This window comes from Molothrus aeneus, chromosome 18 (genome assembly GCF_037042795.1).
Source record: "Molothrus aeneus isolate 106 chromosome 18, BPBGC_Maene_1.0, whole genome shotgun sequence".
Taxonomy (NCBI): Eukaryota; Metazoa; Chordata; class Aves; order Passeriformes; family Icteridae; genus Molothrus; species Molothrus aeneus.
In genome coordinates this window covers 6,724,426-6,747,742 of record NC_089663.1, presented here as the reverse complement: position 1 = coordinate 6,747,742, position 23,317 = coordinate 6,724,426, and the positions used below count along the sequence as shown (strand labels likewise).

General features: G+C 41.7%; 2 protein-coding genes across 4 annotated transcripts in view; one reads left to right on the top strand and one right to left on the bottom strand.

Moving 5' to 3' along the window:
- Window positions 1-659: 659 nt before the first annotated feature.
- Window positions 660-23,177, bottom strand: COMT (catechol-O-methyltransferase). Of its 3 annotated transcripts, none has more exons than XM_066562498.1 (5): window positions 23,053-23,177; window positions 7,678-7,960; window positions 5,712-5,905; window positions 4,345-4,476; window positions 660-1,938 (listed from the first exon to the last, which is right to left on the bottom strand). In XM_066562498.1, exons 2-5 carry the CDS (start codon window positions 7,958-7,960, stop codon window positions 1,759-1,761), a joined length of 789 nt encoding a protein of 262 aa, XP_066418595.1. In that variant the 5' UTR covers window positions 23,053-23,177; the 3' UTR covers window positions 660-1,758. The 3 variants fall into 3 exon arrangements, with proteins under 3 accessions (XP_066418595.1, XP_066418594.1, XP_066418593.1); XM_066562497.1 differs by lacking the exon at window positions 23,053-23,177 and adding an exon at window positions 16,999-17,154; XM_066562496.1 differs by lacking the exon at window positions 23,053-23,177 and adding an exon at window positions 15,589-15,895.
- Window positions 22,442-23,317, top strand: part of TXNRD2 (thioredoxin reductase 2) — a 32,131-nt gene continuing 31,255 nt past the window's right edge. Inside the window, exon 1 of the mRNA XM_066562495.1 lies at window positions 22,442-22,514. Within this exon, the coding sequence (XP_066418592.1) occupies window positions 22,442-22,514 (73 nt within the window). The remainder of the gene's footprint in view (window positions 22,515-23,317) is intronic.

Here is a 23,317-nt window from a genome sequence, read left to right as displayed (position 1 = left end):
CCAGTAAATGTACTTGATTATTTTGCATTGGAAATTTTGCAAAAATTGCTTCCAACCACCTGAAGGACTTTGGTCCAATGACTTGGAGTTGAGCTGAATACCAGAACTAATCACTGACTTTCAGTACAAGATGGAGGTGTTAGAACTCAGTGTTGGCTCTACACAGAACAGTACAACAGAGTCACCTGAGGCTGCTTCTGCATAATCTAACCCAGTACAGGAAATCTGTGTCTTTCATGATCTGACAGTTACCTTGTCAGGAAAACTCTGATAGTGTTGCCTTCTTCTGTCCTGTCCTGTGAAATGCACACTTTACAAACTGGCTGGGTCACCATGGTTTGCTTGGTCCATTTCTAAACTGACTGTCACCTTAGCCCATTCTAGTTTTCTTTTGATGATCCTCTGCTCCTTAGTAGTGTCCTGGTGGTGGATTTTCTGCAGCACACAGGCCAGGGGAGGGACCACTGTGGTAAGGTGGGCTATGCAAGGAAGAAACTCATAACAGGCTTGAAAGAATTCATCCTGGGAAAGACAAGAATAGTTGTCCTTGATTTTCACTCTGATTTTCAACTGTTGGATCTTTCTGTGTCTGTTTCACGTCTGGAAGCCTCATGTGCAGTACAGAATTCATTGGAAAAAATTACAAGTCATTCCCTTGCTCTGTTGTTTTTTATTTTTTATTTAGAAATGTGACTGTTGCTGCCTTATATAATCACAGCAGGACATGTGCTAGGAAATGCCACTGGATTTCTGCATTTTCAGGTGAGTTAGAGACTTTGTATTTGGCTTTGAATCTTCTCAGTGACGACCCACACTATTCACATGGTGTAACAGCACTGAGGTTAACCAGGGCATGCAGGGCCCACCTGCTAGAACCCACTCTCTCTGGACTTTATTTCTATACAACATTTTAAACATATCCAGCATTTCAGAATAAGCAGCTTGCCCTGCCCCTAAAAGCACGTACTATGTATGTACAGTATAATGAGGGGAAAACCAGCATTTCATCCAGGTCAAATACGATGCAGTTTTGTGTTCCTTTTGGAAAGAGTCTGGTCCTTTTGTTACCTGTCACTGTATTTATTTTAATCTGTTTACTACTTCACTTTTCCCTGCCTCTGCGTGGGCAGATTAATAATTTTATTTGTTTGTGTTTTCAAAATTCTGTTTTGTTGTTCTAATCACTGCATGGGTCTGCCTTCTTTCAGTGTGTGCTCTTTTCTCTCACATAGAGATGATTAACTTTTGCAGTAAATGTGCAAAGAAGTATCTGATCTCACAATAGGAGCCTTCACTGCATCAAGAGGCATGCTAGTAATTTAGCAAAAACAGGGCACATGAAATGGTCTTTTCTTGCAACATGAATGTTTTTTTTCACTCTTGCTAATGATTAATGAGTTTATCTTGGGGACACAAGTCTTCAAAAGTTGCAGAGTATTTCTCCACCCTAAACCCAAATTGTGGTTGTTCAAGTTGAGCTCAAAATGACAGATTGTTGTTTGATGATGTGTTGGTCAAGGCAAGGCAATGTGCATCACCTTGGGTTTGCAGAGTTAATGTGGAACAATGGCACAGACCCAACTTACTCCATATTCTGGTTTCTACCTCGCCTAAAAAGATCACTAGTGCTTGTTTAATTACAAGCTCCAAAATAAAAAAATAATAATTAAAAAAAAAAACCTGTAAAGCATGGACAAGTTAATCTGTGCAGTTGCATTTACATCATTTGAAACAAAAGTTGATTATTAATGATTCTCTTTATCCCAAAAACACAGCCTTCTCCATAGCATCTTCCACTTGCATATATTCCAGATGAGATGGGTAGTTAGTGCATTGGAAATGGGGGCTCTTGCGGACATAGTTAAGGAAATCTGGAGCTCCTGGGAAAATTATATTGTCAGCCAGAAGAACTGAGCCCTTCCTCAGCAAGTTGCATTCCTAGAAAGAAGAGAAATGGCTTCATAGTGGCTGTTAAGCAGACATTGGCTTGAATGTAATGTACTTTCATGTTAACCAGGTATACTCGAGTGCCTGCATCCCAAAACTCATCGTGGTACACGTCTGCAAGGTCAGAGAGACGTGGGAGAAGCTGAGTAACTCTTGGATCCTTTGTGGTCATTTGCTAAGTTTTTCTGTTTATTAGTACAACATTAGATGCTGATTCTGAAATAGGAAATCAAGTGGGAGTGTGTGCTTTGCTCCTCAGCTTGTTTCCAGCTATGTCTACATGATCAGTAAGGTGGCTTTGTTTTGGCTGTCATGCCTCGTGTTTAAAAACTTTTTTAATATGGCATTAAACTGCTGTAGTAGCTTTTTAGGTCACCTGAGAGTAGCATGTATTGCTTTGGCCAGACTCAGTCAGATTCCAGAACTGCTAAAAGAATGAAAGATTTTCTGTGCTTGTTTTCCTTTCATCTTGAACAACTTCCTGCCGTTTTCTTTGGGATCTGGGCATGAAGCGAGGTTTTTGCACAATGAAGATCCCTCTGACGAATTTCCACAACACATAACTAACTTGCAGTAGTCACTTCAAGTGCAATGTTTATCCTCAGTAAATCTAAAAACCTAATTTTTACTGGTATTTTTTGTCTAGAAGAAGTGCTTATCTGGGCTTACCAGCTGTTTTAAAACAAAGTCTGTAGTTAAATCAGTTTGTTGTTATCCTGTGGTTACAGGCAGTAGCTGTAGCCAAAACATGGGGTGTTTTTGGTCACTCCCAGTCTATGACAGCAGTTCAGTTGATGAGTGTCCTGCAGAAGCCGTTGAGCTTATTGCTCTTGCCTCTGGGGACTGAACACCAGTGAGCACAGTAGAAGTGATTTTAGAGACATGTCAAATACCCTCCAGTCTGTTTCTATTGCACAGCTTACAGAAGCTTAGAAGAGACAACATACTGGATTTTCCACTGGTCATCAGGATTTCAGATGCTCTTCATGTCTGGCTTTTTTTGTCTGGACCACTTCCAATATATACATATTTCATCTGAATAAATTCATATTCACTATTCATACTTCAATACCTGCTGAGAATACATTTTAGAAAGCTTATGACATCTGAAAAAATCTGAGGATCTTTTCTTTGTCTTTCTCCTCTTAATTTCACGGGAGTTTTTTTTTCAACTTTGTATCACAGTTGCATCAGAATCACCACTACCATGGAACTAAACCGTCTGTTTGCTTTGGCTGTGTTGTGAGGCTAAGTTCTGATAAGGATGCACTGTGGAAAGAGCTCAGTCATCCTTACACAGGCAGTTTAAAAGAAAGGACTCTCTGAGTGCAAAATAACTGTACAGAGGGAACATTTTCTTCAGCTACTGCTGTGTAAATTCAATACTAGCTGTTCATAACACCAAACAAATTTCCTTTTCAAACAGCTTTCTGGAGGACAGGGCTTAAAACTAAAAAAACAGGGAGGCTGGGTCAGAACATAGTGTTGTAATCCTCAGGCAGGGGTCAGGAAGTATTTGGCAGGTTCTCAATCTAAGAGGCAGGCTCAAAAAAGTGGATTTATTTGAAGAAAATAATTGAAAAATGGCATGTCCGTAAAAGCAGGCAGTTGTAGAAAATTTTATCAGCTGGGACAGTATCTGTATGTGCTGTGTTGATAGGTACAGATGTTGTCCATCTCAGTTAACACCTGAAAATACCTTCCTATCCAGCAGTCCTTTGCCACTGCCTACTGCTGTTAGAGCCAACTTATTTTGTAATACCCACAGTAATGGTTAAGGCAGCTTGGGAAGAAATAAGCATAATTTTTACACATTTGGGGCTGGACATAGAGTTGGACAGCATTTCCCTAGGAAGTGCCTGGCTGGAGCAGTCTGCACTCTTTTTAACATTGCTTTGCAGCATGCTACCACAGCCATGCTACCAAAATAGTATTTCATCAAGAGGCTCTGCTGGCACCATAGACCCAGGGGAAAAAAAAGGAATACTGAGGAAATTAGAGAGGTGGAGCTGGGATATGCAGGTCCCAAGTCTCACCCACTCCCAGGATCAGGATGAGCTTTGGGTCAAGGGTTCTGGTTGGTGACCATGCACACACTCCTGGGAGTGCAAGGCTCAGGCCATGCTCTCCTCCAGTAGAGTTTCTACTGCACACCTGTATGTTCAGGAAACAGAAGGGTTCAGCAGTACTCACTGAGTCCTTAGCTATGTAGTGTTGGCAGTTGTCCTTAACAAGAGTTTAGGGTCTTGTCCTTCAAATCCTCTTTCCTTGTAAGGCTGCTATTTTGGCTGCCAGTCTTTATTTTACATCAGATGAGGTCCCTCATAAAAATAGAGGCCTCACAGACATGAAGATATTTGCCACTTTACTTTTAAGACTGGAATAGTGCAAACTGACCTGAAGCAGGATGGTGTCTGGTGTGTATCTGTCTTTCCAGTGGTCCAGGAAGACAAAATCCAGAGTATCCACTTCATATTTTTTTTTCAGCTGGGGGATAATTTCCTCTGAAGGGCCTTCTAGGAGTTTTACCTGAAATACAAATCCATGTGATGAATTGTGAACCATTAAGAAAAATCACATGCTCCCAGCTAATTTTAAATTGTAGCCAGACATCAGGGATCATGTTTATAGCTCAATGTTGTGTCAGCTGAGTTATTTGGCAGGGTTAGGTCAAATATATCTTTTTATTTTTGACAAACCAACTCAGTTAAGTTTCAAAATACGAATTTGGGTGGTTTGGATTTTGTTGGTTTTTAAATTAACAACAGAAAAGGTGACCTGTGTTTTTGTTGTATAATGTGTGTCTTTACTAGAAACATGGAAATCTCCTGTTGAAAACAGCGATTTTAATTACTTTTGTTTTAGTTACATCTCAGTTGAGTCTTGTAGTCCAAGGGAAGCAAAAGATGCAGAGAACAGGTTAGGTTAGAAAAAAGATGGAGGCTACAGTATGTAAAATTTATATAGCCAGGAGAGGGAAGAGACAGGACAGAGGCTGTTACATCTTCCTCACAGGTTTATTGGAATTACTACTTTAAACTGAAAGCAGCTGCTGCACGTGGATTTTTGTTAGGCAAGCACCATATACCCTGAGAGGAGGAAGAAAGTGGTAAGGAAATGTCTGTTTTATGACTCATAGTTGATCAGGAGATTAAATCAGATGGGCAAATGCAGTTTTAGATGTACTGGTACTTCAGGTTCTCTTCAAGAAGTTAAGAAACACATTAGAAGGTCCCTTGGTGGGACTTATTTCCTCCAGTGTTTCCAGCTCCATTGAAGTGAGATGTCTGCTGAATAGACAGGCACTTCTCAGGCATCAATCCCCCAACCTGGGGGGGATTTAGACTGGAAACACCTGCATCTCAACCAGCTATAGAGAGTCAAGAGACCTCTGCCTGCACAAAACTTAGATATGGGTACTGTGACCAGCTAGATTTGGGTAAATACTTCTCATTTGAAGTCCATTGCACATAATACAATTGACTCCTGTGACCTTTTGTAACAAATTGGACTATGGTTCAGTTTTTGTAATTAGTCTTGACACCTTTTCGTTTATATTGAGAAACCCAGTATTCTTCTGACTTTTGGAAGGCAATATAGTGAAGTCCTGCTGGGAGAGGTCAGGCACTCTAACTAAGCATGGAGCTGGTTAAATTTATAAGGTCCCTGGGTAAAAGAAAAAAAAACAAAACCAAAATCTAACCAGTTTTGCTGTAGTGAATGGTATTCACCATTGTATTTACCAAATACAAAATGGTATTTACCTTATCTTGTACTCCAGCAAACTCAATCATCTGTTTAGCTATAGCAGCAAATTCTGGGTTGAACTCCACAGTGAGCAGACGGGCTCCTGCCTTCAGTAGCCGAGAAATCCTCACTGCAGAGTAGCCACAGTACGTTCCCAGCTCCAGGGCAACTGATGGATTGGCCTCTTCCACTGTCTTGTCCAGAATTTTACCTGATTAAAAGGGGAAAAGATTACCTTTTGACAAAACCAAACTGGTTCATATACAGAAGAGCAAGTTGTGACAAGAAACTTTAAAAAACCATGTACTCAGTTGCTCAAGACATTCGAAAATTAAGAGCTGATGTCAAATTATATACGGTATCCTTTGCAAACTGGCCTGTGATCAAGATAATCATGGACATTTTAAGTTTCCATGTGCAAACTTTCAACTAAAAGAAATCTTTGTTTCACAATATACATATTTCTGAATAAGGAATTCCCTGAATTAATTTATATTCCCTGAATATAACTTATGGAATTCCCTGAATCAACTAATTTATAGTGTTAGAAGGGAGAAATGCAGTAATTTTTTCCAAGAAATTACTGCAGAAGCCATATTTGTGAAATATATAACTCCTGGATTTTGAGTGCTCATGTTTGTTGCTAATGTTACATGCTGCAGTCTGATATAATATTTCTTATTCCAAATACTCATCTTTAAAGGAAAAAAGAAAAGTCTACTTGCAAAGCTACAAAATATTTGGTTTCACTGCATGAATTTGTGGAATGGAAAATATTACTCAATTATTAGCAACATAAAATGTTCCCAAAAAGAAGTGACAGTGACTATATTCAGTCCTTTTGAAAGAAAGGATTTATTTGTGAGAAATTTCCTCTTATTTATATGGCTAAAAACTAGATAACTAAACTCAAAAAGTGGTGGAAGGGATTTTATGCTAAGCCATGGTCATTAAGGGATATTTTTCTGGGTGCTATTTATTAATATGATGATGAGGCATCTTGAGGCCATGTAGGCACTCTTGAAATCTCAGAGACTAAAGATGCTCCAGCTTTGATGGCTTTTATCTGAGGAAAGGCCATCAGAACAAAATTAGAGTGAAATTATTAAGAACTTAATCACAAATGTTTGAAGTTTAGAGCTTTAAGTATTCCTACTCAGCCATGACCCACAGTTCTGCTCTCCTAAGCACCCCAGCCAGGTATGCTGAGGAGCTACTTTTAAAATTGTACACATGTTAGAAGAGCATTTTTATCACAATGCTTACAGTTGTTTTTCATTAGCTATGTTAATCCCAGACTAACCAAATTTCCCCAGAAATATCCCAGCAAGAGGTGCTTTTGTTTCTAATTCATAAGGGAACATATTAACATTTTGCCACTATAGTTTTTTGAAAAGATTGCTGCTTTCCTGCAGCTATGCAAAAAAGGTTTTGTTCCCATATTTTTCTTTAGGAGACAAGAACAAGATGATTTACTTGCTAAATAGCAACAATGTCTGATACTGTATGACACGGATAGGATTTCTCCCTTCAACAGAAACTTCTCATTTATGCTTGCATATACAAAATTCATATAGTTACACACAATTTTGGGGTTTTTTTTCAATTTGCTATCTTGCTGTTAAGGATCTGAAAGTATTTAACATAATGAATTATGCCTTGAAGGCACCCTATGTAAAAAGTGGGGTATAATGCAACCCTAGATTTAACCCATAAGTTGCCACTCTCTGCTCACACACTTGCAATGTGCACAACACAGAAACCCACATCTGGGGCTCTGTGTTTCTGGATGTAAGTTTTCTCCTCAAAAATGTCTGCACGAGCAGGCACGACTGTTCCCAGAACTACTCTGCTGACCATAAGGCTGTGTGGGTTGGGCTTTTTGCAGCAGCAGATGGAAGTGGCCATGTGAATACAATCAGATGTCCTGTTCTGTGCTAGTCTTGAAGGATCTTTTCAGATGCTGACCCTTGCTGCAATTACCTTTCTCATCACCCACGTTCATGGCCCACTCTTTCTGGGAGCAGTATTTATCTATAGTGTCCAGCACACTACAGGGGTCTCCTCGCACTGCATTCTGCAGCACAAAGTTTAAAATCCTCTGTTCTTTGCTCTGATTCATGATGAAATTGGTTACTTTCTCCCGGATTATTTCGTTCCAGATAAGGGCAGCAGTGGCATTTTTCCTGATGAGCAACACAATGAGCAGCAAAATGAAAAGCAGGATGAAGACACTGAACAAAGGGACTGAAGAGCTCTCCAGCATCTGGAAGAAAAGAGAAAAACCCAGGGTTAAGGTGGCACAGGAGAGGACTGTCCTTTTTGTAAATATTGAGCTAAATAATTCACAATCAACTGTACTGAACAGGAACACACAGAGTTTAATTATGATTGTGTCTAAAGTAGCTGTAAAAGGCTCTCTGTCACTTGCTAATGGATGGTGCTCTGTAGCACTTCCTTTAGAAGCCAATTTTACAGGCAGTCAACAAGTAGCTTTATTTAATGCTCTGGTCCCTTCCCCCACACAGCTGCTCAGTCCTGGCTCCAAGCATGCCACTGCACAAGGAGCTTCCAGCATCAAATCTGTTCTAGCTCCAACAGGAGCTACAACATCCTCAAAAATTTTGCCTAAGTTACCCAAGACCAATGACAAAGGGATTATATCATTCTAGGAGATAACAACATTCCTACAAATATCTTCCTACTTGTTCTTGCTTCTCTTTTTTGTTTCCCCAAATATTGTCCCAGAAAAATCCTATTTTTTATGGATGGTCTGACCTCCCTTCTGTAGTGGGATTTGGCATATACACATGGGGAAAATCTACCCCACTACTTAAATTTTGAATCATTATGCAGAACATATTTTGACTTCAGAAGATGACTGAGTTTCCATGGAGATATGCTCAAGATACAGTACAGCTGATTTTGTTCAGTCATTCTCTTATCTTAGTTGCAGAGCAAGTATGATTTGTTTGGAGCTGTTAAAAGTCTATTTCTTTTGCTTTTAAGCAGTCACCAATGTTAACGGTTACCCTTAATGCTTTTCTTGCAAAGTCTGACCTGAGATGTTTCCTTTCAGAGCCTGCCAGCATCATTAGCACATTAATATCTTGTTTCTTGGACCTTCTGAATATTTTTTCCTAGCTAATGTGAGCCTGCTTCATTATTTCAACAGGATCATGAAGGCCTGGATGTCAATTTTTCTTCTTTCCCTCTGTGCAGAAGTAGTTCTACTGACCAGGCCCAGTTGTCCTGCACCTTTCAGATGGGACTTCAGCTCTTTTTAGTTTTTCTACATGAAAATATTTTACATTATCTGTCCACTAAAAACTTTGATGGGGCTGTGGAAAGATCATTAGTTTAACATTAAGTATCTCTCTAGCTTCACTTGACTGGCCTTTACTTGACTTTCATGGCTTAGTTGATTGTATGATTGTTGTTGATGGATTTGGATTACTGACACAGGTGAGAGATAATTATTCTGAACTCCAATGAATGGATGGAGCCCAGATCTTCCTAAGGCCAGCAGATCTCTGACTTTCCTGCCTCTGGACACGTGAAACTGTGACCCTGCAGCCCCGTGACTCACTTGGTGGCAGTCCAGCTCCAGTCAGGTCCCTGTAGCACAGAGGAGTGCTGGCATTCAGAATTACTGCAGACACTGCCAGACAGAATTCTCTGCTTACATTGGACACTTTGGCATTCTCTGGGCAGACCTTGCCACGGGCTGTTACTTCAGCACTATGAGATCCTGCCAGCATCTTTGGGGCTGCCCTTCAAAGATCTGTCAGACAGCAGGAGTGGATGGGAGCAGCAGGATGAACTAGGCAGGGTATTTTGGGGGGAACAGCTTTCTTCCTTTATTGCTTAGCATTGATATGAGACCATTTAATGAGATTTCTCTAAACAGGGAGAGACAGCCTCTGTAGGCTAACTCAGCCCTGCTCCCTGTCCTGCAGGAATGCTGAGACTTCTTTTTCAGACTGACTGAATCAAGAATTCAGAGGGATCCACTTTTTCCAGTGCCTCAGCTCTTTGCACTTGATTCCCACACGAATGCTACCACACATAAGAGGTACCACATGTAAGAGCAGAGCCCACCTGCCTCCCCAGAGGGTGGTCACAGGTAGAAACAACCTACAGAGTACATGCTGGTTTTTCCATTCCTAGATGAATTCACTTATTTTTAAAGTATCAAGGAATGTTTTTCAGCTACTGGGTTTTTTATTAATAATATTTCTGTATAACATGCCAGCACCTTCATAAACTGGCAGTATGGGTTGTTCTTAGCAGAACTCCTTCAGGAGGCAATTATCCTGAAATCCACTTTCCAGAGAAGGTACCTTCCAAAGAGAGAGAAAAGGACACTTTTGGTTTTCTTTTTTTTTACACAGTATTTTTCAAAGTTTGTCCCTCTTAATTTCTCTCTTCTTAGGTGTGAAAATAAATTTAGTGACAGCAGTAGACTGTAAAGGCAGGCTGCCAAGAGCAAGAGGCATGGTGATGGTCATGCACCCAGAGGGAAAAAAGATCTGTACCAAAATAGGTAATTGCTTTCATATTCTTAGCTGGAAAATATTTGATATGAAAATTAAGTGTGTAATTCAACCAATTTAAAACTACCACTACCTAGGAGACAGTCATGTTATGACAGTTTAGAAAATGCAACAGTAATTTTAGCTTTAATGTGGATTCATGAGATTCATTAAGTATGCAATAAAAGTTGCATACAGTCAAGTTTCCCATAACCACTTATTACAAGGCAGCCACTCTTATTATTTAATGCTTATACTGAGGTTCCAAATACACAGGTTAGCACTGCAGCCTCTTCTGTGCTTCAGAAACACCATAATAAAGGGAGCCTTCTCTTTGAAAGCTAAAATTTGAAGTGGAAAATAGCAGGCAAATGAAAAATTCAGCAAGGGAATAAACAGAAAACTGGAGGGACAACATTATGGGAAGGAATGAATAGCACGTATCAGTACATCTGGTTTTGAGAAGACAGAGTTTAAAAGAAAACATATTAAAATTTCATGCCCAAACCTGTCAAACTACTGATGAGTCTTTCTAAAGCACTGAGTTATTTTCTTATGCATCTAATCTTACTCATTTTGGCAGTTTCATAAGACCAAATCATAACTTGATAATGCAGCTCAGCAGTTTTCCCCTGATGTACACCATAATCAAACAATCAGCATTTGAATGGGAGTTCTGCTTCAGTTTACAGAGATTTAAAAAGACATTTTCAAAGAGAGAAGCAGACACAAAATGTGGGAATGTGCTGCCCCAACTTACCTGCCTGTGGAGATGAAACACCTAAGACATTCCACTGGCTTTAAAAGAAACCATGAAAACTGGCTCAGACTTAGGGATCTGCTATTAATGCCACAGATGTTAAATTAGGGGATTTAGTATCCCCTTACTATCATATGATCTTCAGTTTTTCTAAAATCATAAAAATGCTCATGTGATGGAGCCCAAACCAATACATCCTGGTCTTTATTCTCATGCAGCTGACTCCAGCCATTTCACCAAAGGTTACAATAAGGATCTTTCAGTAATGCTATTTATCAATCCTTCTGGTACATTTTTCCAACCTCTGCTAAAAAATAATTGCTCCTAAAATTCCCTGACATGAAAAAATAAGGATTAGAACAATTGGTAACATCAATTATTAAGGTAAGTCCAAGTAACCAGATTGATCTTTTTCAATGTTTCATAAAAACTGTACAAAGTTTTCATAGCACTGTTGGAGGAAGGTGTATGGAAATGTGATGCAAACTACTGATTGCAACTGCTTCTCAGATTCCAAACCAACATCCCTTTGCTAAAAACTGATCTTTATTGAGAAGGAAAAGAAAGCATGTGAAAGTAAGCACCTTTAAGTAGTCTAAGTTTTAACAAAAGTATATACTCTAGTGAGATTCACACTCAGTGGATTAAAGAAGTATCAAATTTGACTATTTAACTATTCTGAAGCTTACATTTCACTACATTATGAGTAACTACCAAGATGTCATTTCCTACAGATGCAAAAATAAGAGATTACAAATATTGAAATACTTGTGAGGTGGAAAACTGCTGGATAGAACATTTTTCTAATCAAGGTGAATCCTTCTATGCCTAATTACAGAGCTTCTTATTACAGTTTTAGCTTGGATAAACTGATATTGCTTTGCTTTGTACTGAAAATTAACTCCTAAACATTATCACAAAAAGCCCCCCCTTTTTGTACAAAGACAGCACATACATTAGCCTGTTATTCTCCAGGGCTGGAATGAGAGTAAACTTTGTGACCTTGAGCCAGGGGACTTAGCTTTCAGTCTCATTTTGGCAATGTTTTCCTAATCTGGCCTTGGATGAGCTGTCTTATCTTGCTCTGTGTTGCCACAAGAGTTAAAGTGACTGCTACGTGTGCAAACTTTCAATTGTAAAGCTGAATAAATCTTTTTCAGAAAAGTCCCTGCTATGAATGTATGGATAACACCTGAAGAAAGGCAAAGGAGTTTTGTCTGCCCAGCAAATGCCTATGTGACATTATTATTCTTGAGTTTATGAACAACTGGGAAAATGTGGAGACAAGCAGTGCTTCAAATGCTTTCCTAAAGGGCTCTCAGCCAGCTGACAATTCAGGCCTTTGAGGAAAGATGGTACAGGCAGTCTTGCTGTAATTTTTCATGCCTTTAATCTAACTGCCAAGTACTGGTTGGTTGTTTAAGAGTTCATTACCAGTCTCCACACATCCAGACAGTACTTTAGCATTCTGGTGCTAAAGGGTTTAGAATCTAATTCTGACTTTATTAACTCACATAACCTGGTGAGTGGGAAGCACTTGATAAGTTTATATCATTCAACCTTTTTCAGCTTCTCCTGAAATTATGCCTTTAGACACTGATGCACTGAAGTAAGCAGAGGATTTGTACACTAGGAAGGATTATTAGCTGCCTATGAAGCATTGTGAAAACAATGCAGAAGACTCAGCACATTTCTACACATATTTGAACAATGTTCTGCACTAGGCCAGAGGAGATCTGTGCTGTGCTGGGACTGGAGTTTCTGACTCTTAGTCCTGTGCTGTCTTGAATGAGGCAATCTCTCTTTTGTGGCATTTTGTTTTTCTTGATGTTTTCCCAGAGAAAGAAAGGCAGAGTATTTTGGTCAGAAAGTCTAAGCTAACTTCTGCCAAACATTATTGTATCCTGTTGCTGTAGGCAACACAATTCAACAGCTTTGTAATTTAGTACATTTAAAGGTCAAAAAAATCTTTTTACCTTCTATTCTTTTGTTACTGTTTATGTATTTTCAAGTGAGTGCAACTGTTCTGTGAAAAATAATCATCATATTGCCAAATGTGAATAACTTGTATTTCAATGGAAACTTAGTCTGGGAGTTTGACATTCAGATTTTCCACTGACATCATGAAAACAATCTGAACAGACTTTATATAATTTTTCACTATTTCTTGCCTGAAATCTAGATTTTCCTCTCAGTTTTTTTTCAAATTACTATAATTTAACTTCACTGCAAACTTTTCTGTCTTCTATAAATGCAAAGTTCTAAAGATTGTTTTCTGCCCCCATAGCCTTTTGTCTTCCCTCTCCTTCCCTCTTCTCACGTTGAAAGAAAACAAATACAAATTTCTTCTTACTGAATGAAAGGAAGAGAACAGAAAAGTGCCTATTGCCTACTTGGGAGCCCCATCAAATAAGCTTCATAAGGGTGTTTAAATCCATTCTCCCTATATAGATTTCAATTAGGATAATTGCTACCCACTTAAAACTCCCTTCCCAGCAGCCATTCTCTCGATGGTATTTGGTGCTATTACCCAGAGCAGAAGGTTTATATGATGGTTGTGTGTCCCAAAAAGAAGTGCAGTGTTTAGAATGAACTGGCCACACAGAGAGGCCTCATCTCCATCCAACATACAGGTGCAAGGAATTGTAGCATTCTAATCCAGACTGACCTAGTGAACACACTGCATGATTAAAGCCAGATTTGGCAGAGAGAATTCTTCAAGGATAAGACATGCACTTCACCAGGCCTTTAGAAGGACAGCTTTTCAGGAATATGACCCTTTCAGGTACCCCTAGGAAGTGTTTGTTTCTGAAAGTCCTTATTCCTCCTGGAGCACTCCAGATGTGTTTGTACCATTTGTACCAGTGTTTAAGACCAGTGGTTAGGGCGGCCCAGCAGAACTGTACAAATCCTACCTGGGAGGCAGTGGACTGACAAAAGCAGAAAGTGCTCTGCCCTGACAGCACACTAGGAGCTGGTCTGTGAAGAGGTTTCTAAGCTGAGATTTTCATGTTCCCCAGGGAATAAAATCAAGCTGTTATTTAATGCCTTTGCCCCATATAGAGGTAGGGAGAAAGGGCTGAAAGAGGAAAGACCAAACTGGCTAACTGCTCTGAGGACAGACCTATTTCACTGTCTCTTCCTGATATCACAGGGCTGAATCCTTAGTGTCCCAAATCCCCACTGCATGCTCCTGCCCTGCTTCCAAGGCTACCAGCTAATCTACTGTAAATCTGCCTCTCTCCCAGCACAGCTTTCTGCTGTCCACAGGCTGCTCTTCAGGCTGGGGGGAGTGCACAACTGAAACTTGGTAGTGAGGACACCTGCTGAGGGATCTGAAGGATTAGGAAGGAAATCTCCGCTGAAATGATGACTTATTTCTATGAAAATTAACAACTCTAACACGCCAGGCAAGGTAGGATTCTCCACAGCATTGCAGGTAATCAAACATTGTGTGGGAAGAGGGAGCCTGAGATAGAGCAGGGTAAGGATTGGTTTCAAATCCTGAATGAAAGCTCCCCCCAGAAAAGTGCCTGGAGTGGGCATAGAGGGTTTCTGTCTAGAAATTGCTTTCTGAGAGAGCTTTAGAATGGCCTCACACATTAAGGTCTGTTTTCAAGGACTGCTGCCAAAATTATGTTTTTTCAAAAAATTCCCAGTCACTTTTAATTCCAGTGATCCTGAAGGAATGCTGAAAGACAACAGTATGAGACTGGCAGATGTAAACTGGGTACCAGACTGCTGCTAGGAAATATTGCTAAACTTGGATGGCAAATAAGTTGCTTGCAGTTGTTAATGTGATCAAGCTCTTTTCTATTAATGCAAACTAAAGCTGTAAATCAGGAAGATTTCCTTTTGTATTTCAATACTGCAAAGCTGTGCAGATGCATGTGGTTCTGAACCTGAGGGTTTTGTTGGAGAAGCCCATGACTGAGTAAGCAGAAGTGCAGAGACAAAGTAAAGGTTGTTTAAGGTTGTTTACAGAGTTCATCAGTATGACGTGCTTGACAGTATTGGTAAATGAGTATGTTTGGAAAGGACAGAAAGTAAAAATAATATCCATTATGTGCATCAGAAGGATACTCTATAAGCACTGACAGGGCTGGCAAGCAAAAGTATTCGCTTTTTGTCTCTTCTTCAGAGATATTTTTGGAGTAGCAGAACTCCCTCTTGAGAATGAAAACCTCCATAAAGTACATCTGCAGCAAAACACTTATAAAAGCAGCTATTCAGCCAAATGTGACTGAACTTGAATGTGAAGCTTCACTTGCATTCAGCTTTTTCTTCAATATAAATGAATACCGAATTACAGCATACTTATAGCCATAAATTAAATTTTCAATTTAGTCAGGGTTATCTCATCTCACTTCTTTCAGCTGTCAAGATTTACAATACAGTACAAATGCATTACACACAAATATGTCCTACTCTTTCTCTGTGAAAGCTGTTGCTGCCCACGGACTGGCTTCCTGACAATGAGTGCCAGTCAGAATGTGGAAAACACCACTTCTTTCAAAAGCACCACTGTTTAAAATAGTGACATTATCTAAGATAACACATCATGTCAAGCCTGACAAATAAGAAAATATAAATATGTACCTTTCTTAGTCTAGCAGAAGCTGTTCCCTCCGATCTTTTCCTGTGCTGCTCTCCTGTGGATTTTACAGAATAAGAGTCCAAGAGCCTGCAGTATTCAGTCACATTCGATCACATCACAGGAATAGCTTATCAGTTCTGTTACACAGACTCTAAAAGGAGCGGTGTCCTTTTCCCCAACTCCTCCTTTCACAGATTCTGCACTCCTTAAAGGTGCTCGGTGCTCTAATAACCGTAGAGAAAGCTATTCATCTGTCCCCTAACGACCGTGCTCTTGTTACTTAGTTACAGCACAGTGAATGCTGACAAAGTCAGGTGTGAGCCAAATCTGTGCTCAGTATAAATGCAATGTGTTCAATCAAGCAACTTCAGGAATGAATTTGGCCCAAGGGATTTAGTTCTTTTTTCAGCTCAGACGTGGCATGCTAAAGCCAGAGCAGAATTGGTAGGAACAAGACCTAGGCATGTGGGTTAAATATAGAGTGCTGCTGGAGGCAGGCGAGGTATGTATAGCAAATGGCTTAATAGCAACTACAGGAGGAGCTGCAATCAATACATTATAAATAGCACATTGGAATTTCTCTGGCTTCTAGCTGGAAAAATACTCTGCTACAAACAGCTCTAAGGTAAAGGAAGAGGCTTATTCTAGGAAACATTGTTTTCAGCTTGTCTGTCTAAACTGTTTCCTTTGAGGTGGGAACAATAAAATCCAGCTGCAATTAAATTGCACCATCGAGAAAATCAGAAGAAAACAAAAAAATCCTAACCACAATAGGGTAATAGTTCTCTCCTGTATTCTCACTGCAAAACTCAGACCTAGTCAGCAAGTGTTTGAAGCTCAAGCCTAAAAACTTTTTAAAGACTTAAAGAATGTATTTGTACCAAGCGTGGCAGAAACAGGAGCTGAAGTTCTGAGAACTTCAGGCTTTGTCAAGTGATAGGGGAGGTCCTTGAAAGAATTAGGGACCACCTGAGAGCATGACAAGAGAAAACCAAATAATTTTAAGCAGATTAATTGAAAAAAGAATTGTGGCAAAAAATAGGTGGTGAAGATTGAAATGTTTCTAGTAGCTCTAAACAAAACATAACTAAAGCCCTGCAATACAGCACAGTCCCCAATGTCAATACAGAATAACTTTCAACTATCCCTTCCTTGTATAACAGAGCTTTAGCTCTGCAAATATTTTCTTATAATCTAGACATCAAGCACAACAAAGAATGAAGTAAGCAATACTGCAGTCCAGCTTCACTGACAGTAATTTCCTGTCTGGTCAAAAGCTGGTTGCGTCCACATGATCCCTGATGCCTCCCACAATTCAAATTAGCAGAGAATTTTTTTTACTGCTGGGCTGTGGAGAGAAGAGTCAAAACAGCAAAACTTACTCTAAGCACTGAGTAAGTATACAGCTTTACCTTGTGTAAGTGCACAGCTGCTCTTTGGAGAAGTCCTTGCAGTTAACTACAGCCGGTTGTGGGTGGTGTCAGCCCAGCTTCTGCTTAGCAGCATAATTTAGTGCCAAGACTTCCCAGATTGAGCAACATCCCATGACAACACTTCTAAAAGTCTTCTAAATTGGAGCTGAATTATATTCTTCAGGCTCGAAGCATGGGAGGAGCAAACTTGCTTCTGCCTGCCCACGGCTGTTTACTTGTGTGATAAAAGCTACGCCTGCAAGTAACCCTTGCTGTTGTCTACATATTTTATTACATAAGTAAAAATGGTGAATGGCAATAACTGCAAGTTAGACAAAGCTAGAGGTTAAGTTGGTTAAGACACCCAAACTGTGTGATAATGTCCATAAATTGCTTCCAAGTTAATAGAAAGTTGAAATCTTGCAATATGTTATGGGGTATTTTCTTCCCCGAGAGAAGTTTCTTTGGTAGCCTGATAGACATTGGTTCATGTCTCTCTTTAATTTACCTGTTAGCCCAGCACATGGTCTTTATAAGTGTGGATATTTTTGCAAGTTTTTTTACTAATATACTAACAATGCTACAAACTCCACAGTGCATAAATTTACATACTATCTATATGACTTTTCCTTGTTTAGACAGTAAAAATCTGCCCTGATATTAATACATATTATTATTATCTGCCCTGATATTAATGCAGAGAGCTACAAATGTATTGGTGTAATACTATTTTTATGTAGGGCCAAGATCTTAAAGGACTTCAGAATATCTATCAGGTACTGGATTCCCAGGGCACATCTATGGGAAGGTGTAGAACCAGGATGCATTAGCCCAGGAGCAACATCACATGAACGGCAGCAGCTCAGGAGAACTGGCTGGTTCAGGCTGACTCACCCTGACAGTCGCCACTTCAGCTCTGATCTGGCTGCACAAACTTGAGCAGACCTGCTCATGGCCAGAGCTCCCAGCTGCAGTCACATGGTGCAGCGTGGCTGGGCCATTCCCACTTGCTGTGCATAGCACGGAGCCAGAGCTTTCCCCCCTAAATCCATGCCTGGCATAACAACAAATGGCATTCCCTTCTTCTAATAACCCTGGACAAAGACTGGTTTTTAAAAGCCAAAACAAAGGGAGACAGGAGAGCTAGCACATTATCATAAACCCCAGAGATCATGTGAAACACTGAGTGGAAGAAAATTCTTTTGAGCTTGCATTTTCAGAATAGCAGGAGGGATTTTCTTTTATGGGAATTTGCTGTTTTCCACAGTCAAATTAGTCTGTCTTGCTGAGAAACATGAAAAAGAGGAATTTTGAAGAAAGGAAGCACCACTCATGTCTGAATCGGGAAACTGCCTGGCAATATCTAAAACAGGAAACAGCTAAAAGAGAAGAAAGGTGGCCAGCAAAGTCGTACTCTAAATTTGAACAGATAATACAAGCAGTTAGACTATTTTGTGTTTACAGTGCCTCTTAAAAGGTTATCAGGAAGATTAAAAAAACCTTTCAGCTTTCAAGGACTTTATAACTCATCACAAAAACTCTGAAGCAGTTAAGTCTACACATTTCTCTCTTTTCTACCCTCACATTTTTTGGCAATATGTGCTGAAGCATTTGAATGAAGCCAAGAACTTGTGTTACTTGAAGATTCATCTGTTTCTGCTGTTTTTTCCCCTTACTTGCAATCAATTACAATCAGGACAAACTATGAACAGAAGATCTATGTTAAGGAAGGAAGGACCAAATAAAAAGGCATAGATTAAATTCTGAACTAGTCCTCCTTTGAGACAAATTTCTGAAAATAATTCTTGAATAATCTTTAAAAGAGAGAGATGGTAAGAAACCAAAAGGTCCTACCTGATGTGGAGACAGCTTAGTTCAACCAGCAACACAGCAGAGTTCACCGCCACTCTGTAAATTATTCATTAGGTCACGCCACAAAATGCAACCTCTGAGAGAATGGATTCCCCACTCCACCCACTAAAAAGGACACAAAGTGATGATTTCCAAAGACAGTATCTACCTGACACCTCTCTTCTTGTCCCCACCCTCCCTGGCTGCTGATCTAGGAATGTAAAACATAAAGGAAACTATGCCAGAAAAACAGGAAAGACAAGAAGATGTGCTTGAAAAGTCAAAATTTTTAAAAGGTTTGGTAGAAAAAGTATTTGGCCCTGGTCATCTTCGTGAGGGAGAATTTAAGTAAGCCATTGATAAATGTAATAAAATGTATTTCCTACGAAGGAAACAACATACAGAATTGCAAGCTGTCTTCACAATAAATTCAAAAGGAGAAAGTTTGCCGGCTAACAAAATCAATTCATGACTTACAAAGCACCTTTTTTTGTTGAATGGATTTGTGTACATTTCCGATACAGGGTTAAGACCACACTCTTTAAAGTATATTGAATAAACATCTCCACCTGGAAATAAACCAAACCACAACTAGTGTATAAGTTCATTTATGACTTCAAATATGACAAGCTACAACTAACAAAATTAGTGGAAATATGATGCTAAATCTGATAACTATCTTGGAAGAAGTTTTTTGCATCTCAGTTTTGGAAGTATATGCTTTCACTGCAGAAACACAAGGCTTTATCTAAATGATTCCTGATAATAAAACATATTTGCTCCTAAAGGACTTAATACTTGTTTTCTTAAAAGAAATTAAGATATATTTTATATATATAAATAATGTGTATCACTAATTATCTAATCAACATAATGCTAACCAGAAAATAATTAAATTAAGAGTAGAAAGCCATATGAGCTGAGCCACAGGTACAGTAGAAACCACATTTGATAACCATTATCTGTCTCTTGTTGCTGAAAAAGGGTTTGGAAGTGCAGCACAGACACACCTACTCAGTGCTGACAGAAGGAAATACCAGGGGCTGCTGCTTTTACTGATACTGTCACCATCAGCACAACCCACTCCTCGCTGCTGCTGTTTGTCTCTATCACTCTCGAGGATCAACCAAGCCAAGAACAAGTGGAATGGCACAGCACAGAGTTTGGACTTTCTTCTGAAGCTGGTTCTGATGGGAAAGCCTGTGGAGCTGCCCTGTGCTTTATTCTGAGCTGTGGGATACAGCCACAGGGCTGGGCACACCCCAGCATCACATGGTCACACCATGGCACAGCACCAGCTGTACTCTCTAGTCTGAACCTCTTTTAGTGTTTTAAGGTCATTTCCTCTCATCCTTTCACTTGAGATGCAGCAGAAGAAACCGACAGTATCTTCCTTTCATTTGATTCAATTTAGTTTCACTTGCTTTGCCACATTTAAGGCCTTTCCTTATTAGCAGAACACCATAATGCTGCAGGGACATCTCCTCACATAAACTTGTTTTGTGTCTGGGGAGAGTCAATTCTACCCTTGATCCTACGTGTCTGAACTAAATCTGTGTGAAGAGCATATTCTCAACACTGCCTGATTCAACTCAGAATAGTGGCTAACATGAAAAGCTGAAACAACTTTGCATGCATGCACCTTGAAAAGCATAAAAGATTACATCTGAATATGCTCAAGGTTTCTTTAATTCAAAGACCTCTCAGTATGCTCTAGTCATTTCTTTCTACTGCTTTTTCAGTGGGTAACAGTGTTTCTAGTGATAACAGAATTTGCTTTTGGTTTTCTTGTATTTTGGGTGGGAGGTTTAATAGCAATGATGCTGGGAAAAAATCATCAATCCATTTACTAAAGTGATAATAATTCCTGGGTTTTTTAATGTATTTTCAAACTTTACGGGGTGAACAAAAATAATGAGACTACACTGGAGGTGAAGTGAATTCTATAAAACTTTCTTTGAGTATTTTAATTTCCTGCCATTTCTCCTCAGCTGTGGACCAGAGGATCGATGTTTCCTGAAACAAAATGGTTGGATGCTGCCCCCTTGTGAGCGAGGCCTCGGTTCCAAAGCCTGAACCACGACTGCCTAAAACCTTTTTTTTTTCTGTAAAAAAACCTTGTGATTCTCTTGCCCCAAACTTTTGGCTGTGGTAGCACTTAACACATACAACCCACTACCTACAGCAACAGGCAGGGCGAGTACTGAGCTTCAGTGAAGGCCAAGCCAGCGCCTCTGAACGAGGAAAACTCGTTCCCTTGATTTGCTTTGATCAATGGCAGCTTTGAGGCCTTTTTACCTCAGGCTGTCAGAACACATCATTAACATTATGATGGCATTATTAACTCTCAGAGCTCCCATTCGGGATAGGTCAGCAGCATCACCCTGGTTTAATCAATAGCAGGCATGGGGCACAGGGATAGGGATGCTGCTGGAGGCTGAGGCACTGCAGGTGCTCTGAGAGGGTGTCCTGAGCAGAAATCTGTCCCAGCACAGCCCAGCCATGTGTGCAAACTGTTGGTGCAGATCGGGGTCAGTGACCTACACCGCTTGGGCCCCACTCCAGCATTCCAGCAGAGGAACCCCTTGCTCCAGACCTGAGTCCTGCTCACAATCCTGAATGTGTCACAGGAACATGGAATAACACTGAGTGTAGCACCTAACACCTCATAGAAGGTGCATTGTTCAAACCTCCTCAGAGGTTTCTGTCAGCCAGTGACCTGCACCTGAGGAGGGGCTGTGGCAGCTCCTATCACCACGTCTGCTACAGAGGAATGGCTGGTTCAGAGGGGAAAGGACAAGTCTCGGACATCACTGAAGGTTTTGGGCTGTCATCATGATCCTTGTCTTTCCCAAAAGGCCTTTCCCAAGCCCTTTCTACAGCAGGATCTGGGGGGAAGCCAGTCAAGCAAACTGTGGGATTTTTTTTTTTTTTCCTTTCAAATGTCTAACACAAATTTTAACTGATTTTAATGGAGGAGCCCAGAACTGGAATGCTGTGTCCAGTTCTGGGCTCTTCAGTATAAAAAGACAAGGGGCTATTGAAGAGGGTCCACCAAAGGCCATGAAGATGATGAGGGGGCTGGAGCATCTCTTATAAGGAGAGACTGTGGGAGCTGGACCTGTTTAGTCTGAAGAGAAGACTGAAAGGGAAACTCATTAATGATATGAGAGGATGAGAAGCAATGGCCATAAACTAAAACACACGAGGTTTTACCTCAACATGAGGAACAACTTCATGTTGGTGGTGGCAGAGCACTTGAACAGCTGCCCAGAGAGGTCGTGCTGTCTTCCTCTCTGGAGACATTCCAAACCACCATTCCACCTGCTCCAGGTGGCCGTGATTTGTACGGGGGTTTGGACTGGGTGGTCTCCAGAGGTCCCTTCCAACCCTAACGATTCCGTGCCGGTGTGTGCGATTCACCAGGGCCAGAGCCTGTGCCCGCCTCCCCCAGCGCCATGAGGGCTCCGCGCCGAGCGCTCCCCTCAGGCGGCTCCCGCGCGATCCCCGTGGGGCCCCGCCGCCCTCCGCTCAGGCGCTGCGCGGCCAGCCCGCCGGGTCCTGGCGGGCGCGGGGCCCTGTGCCGTACAGCATGGCGGCGCTGTGGCGGCGGGCGCGTCCCCCGGCAGTGTCGGGGCTGTGCCGTACGCTCCGAGCGCTCTCAGGTACGCGGTACCCGCGGGGCTCGGGCCCGGCAGCGGCCGCGCATTTGCTGCTCCCCGCGGGAAGCGGCTGCCCGCGCCTTCTGACGCGCAGAGCGCCCGGGGAAGGTCCCCCAAGCCTTTTGCACCACCCGTAGATCACAGACTCGAGCGGCTGCTGTGGCGACCGGGCCGCCTCTCCGCTCTACTCCGAGGCGGGGCGGGCGGCGGCCGCCTCCATCCGTGAGGGCTCTGGCAGCCACCGCCGCGCGCGGTGCTCCCGCGGAGCCCGTCCCTCGGCCCCTGGGCGCTGAGGGACCGCCGGGTTCAGAGGAAAATGCAGCGGGGTGGGGGCTCCGCAGTGGGGCTGGGGCTGCCCCAGAGGCAGCCAAACCTTTCCTGCGGAATCAGCGCCAAAGGGTAGCGGCCCTCCCCGCCCGCTCGGCAATTCCAGGGCAATCCCCGGGCTTGGATGCTGCGTGGGCTCGGTGCCCGCCCCGCCCGTGACGGCTCCGAAAGCAGCAGCGGCCCTGTGCCCTCACTAGAAGGAATCATCGCTCACCTGCTCTGCTCCCGCCGCCTCACACCGCGCCGGGAGCCGGGGCTGCTTTGCTCCGAGGCCGGTCTGTGCCGGGGCCGGTCTGTGCCGAGGCCGGGGTGGCAGCAGGGCCCGCTTCCCTCTGACCGCGTCCCACGCCCCGGCAGGGCACACACGGCATGTAAAGCTTTGAGTCCGCTAAGGCGACCCCGCAGAAAAATATCTGCGTAAAACTCGCTGCTGTAATTCCCAGACAGAGACCAGTACTGGATCCCAGTTGCATTAATTA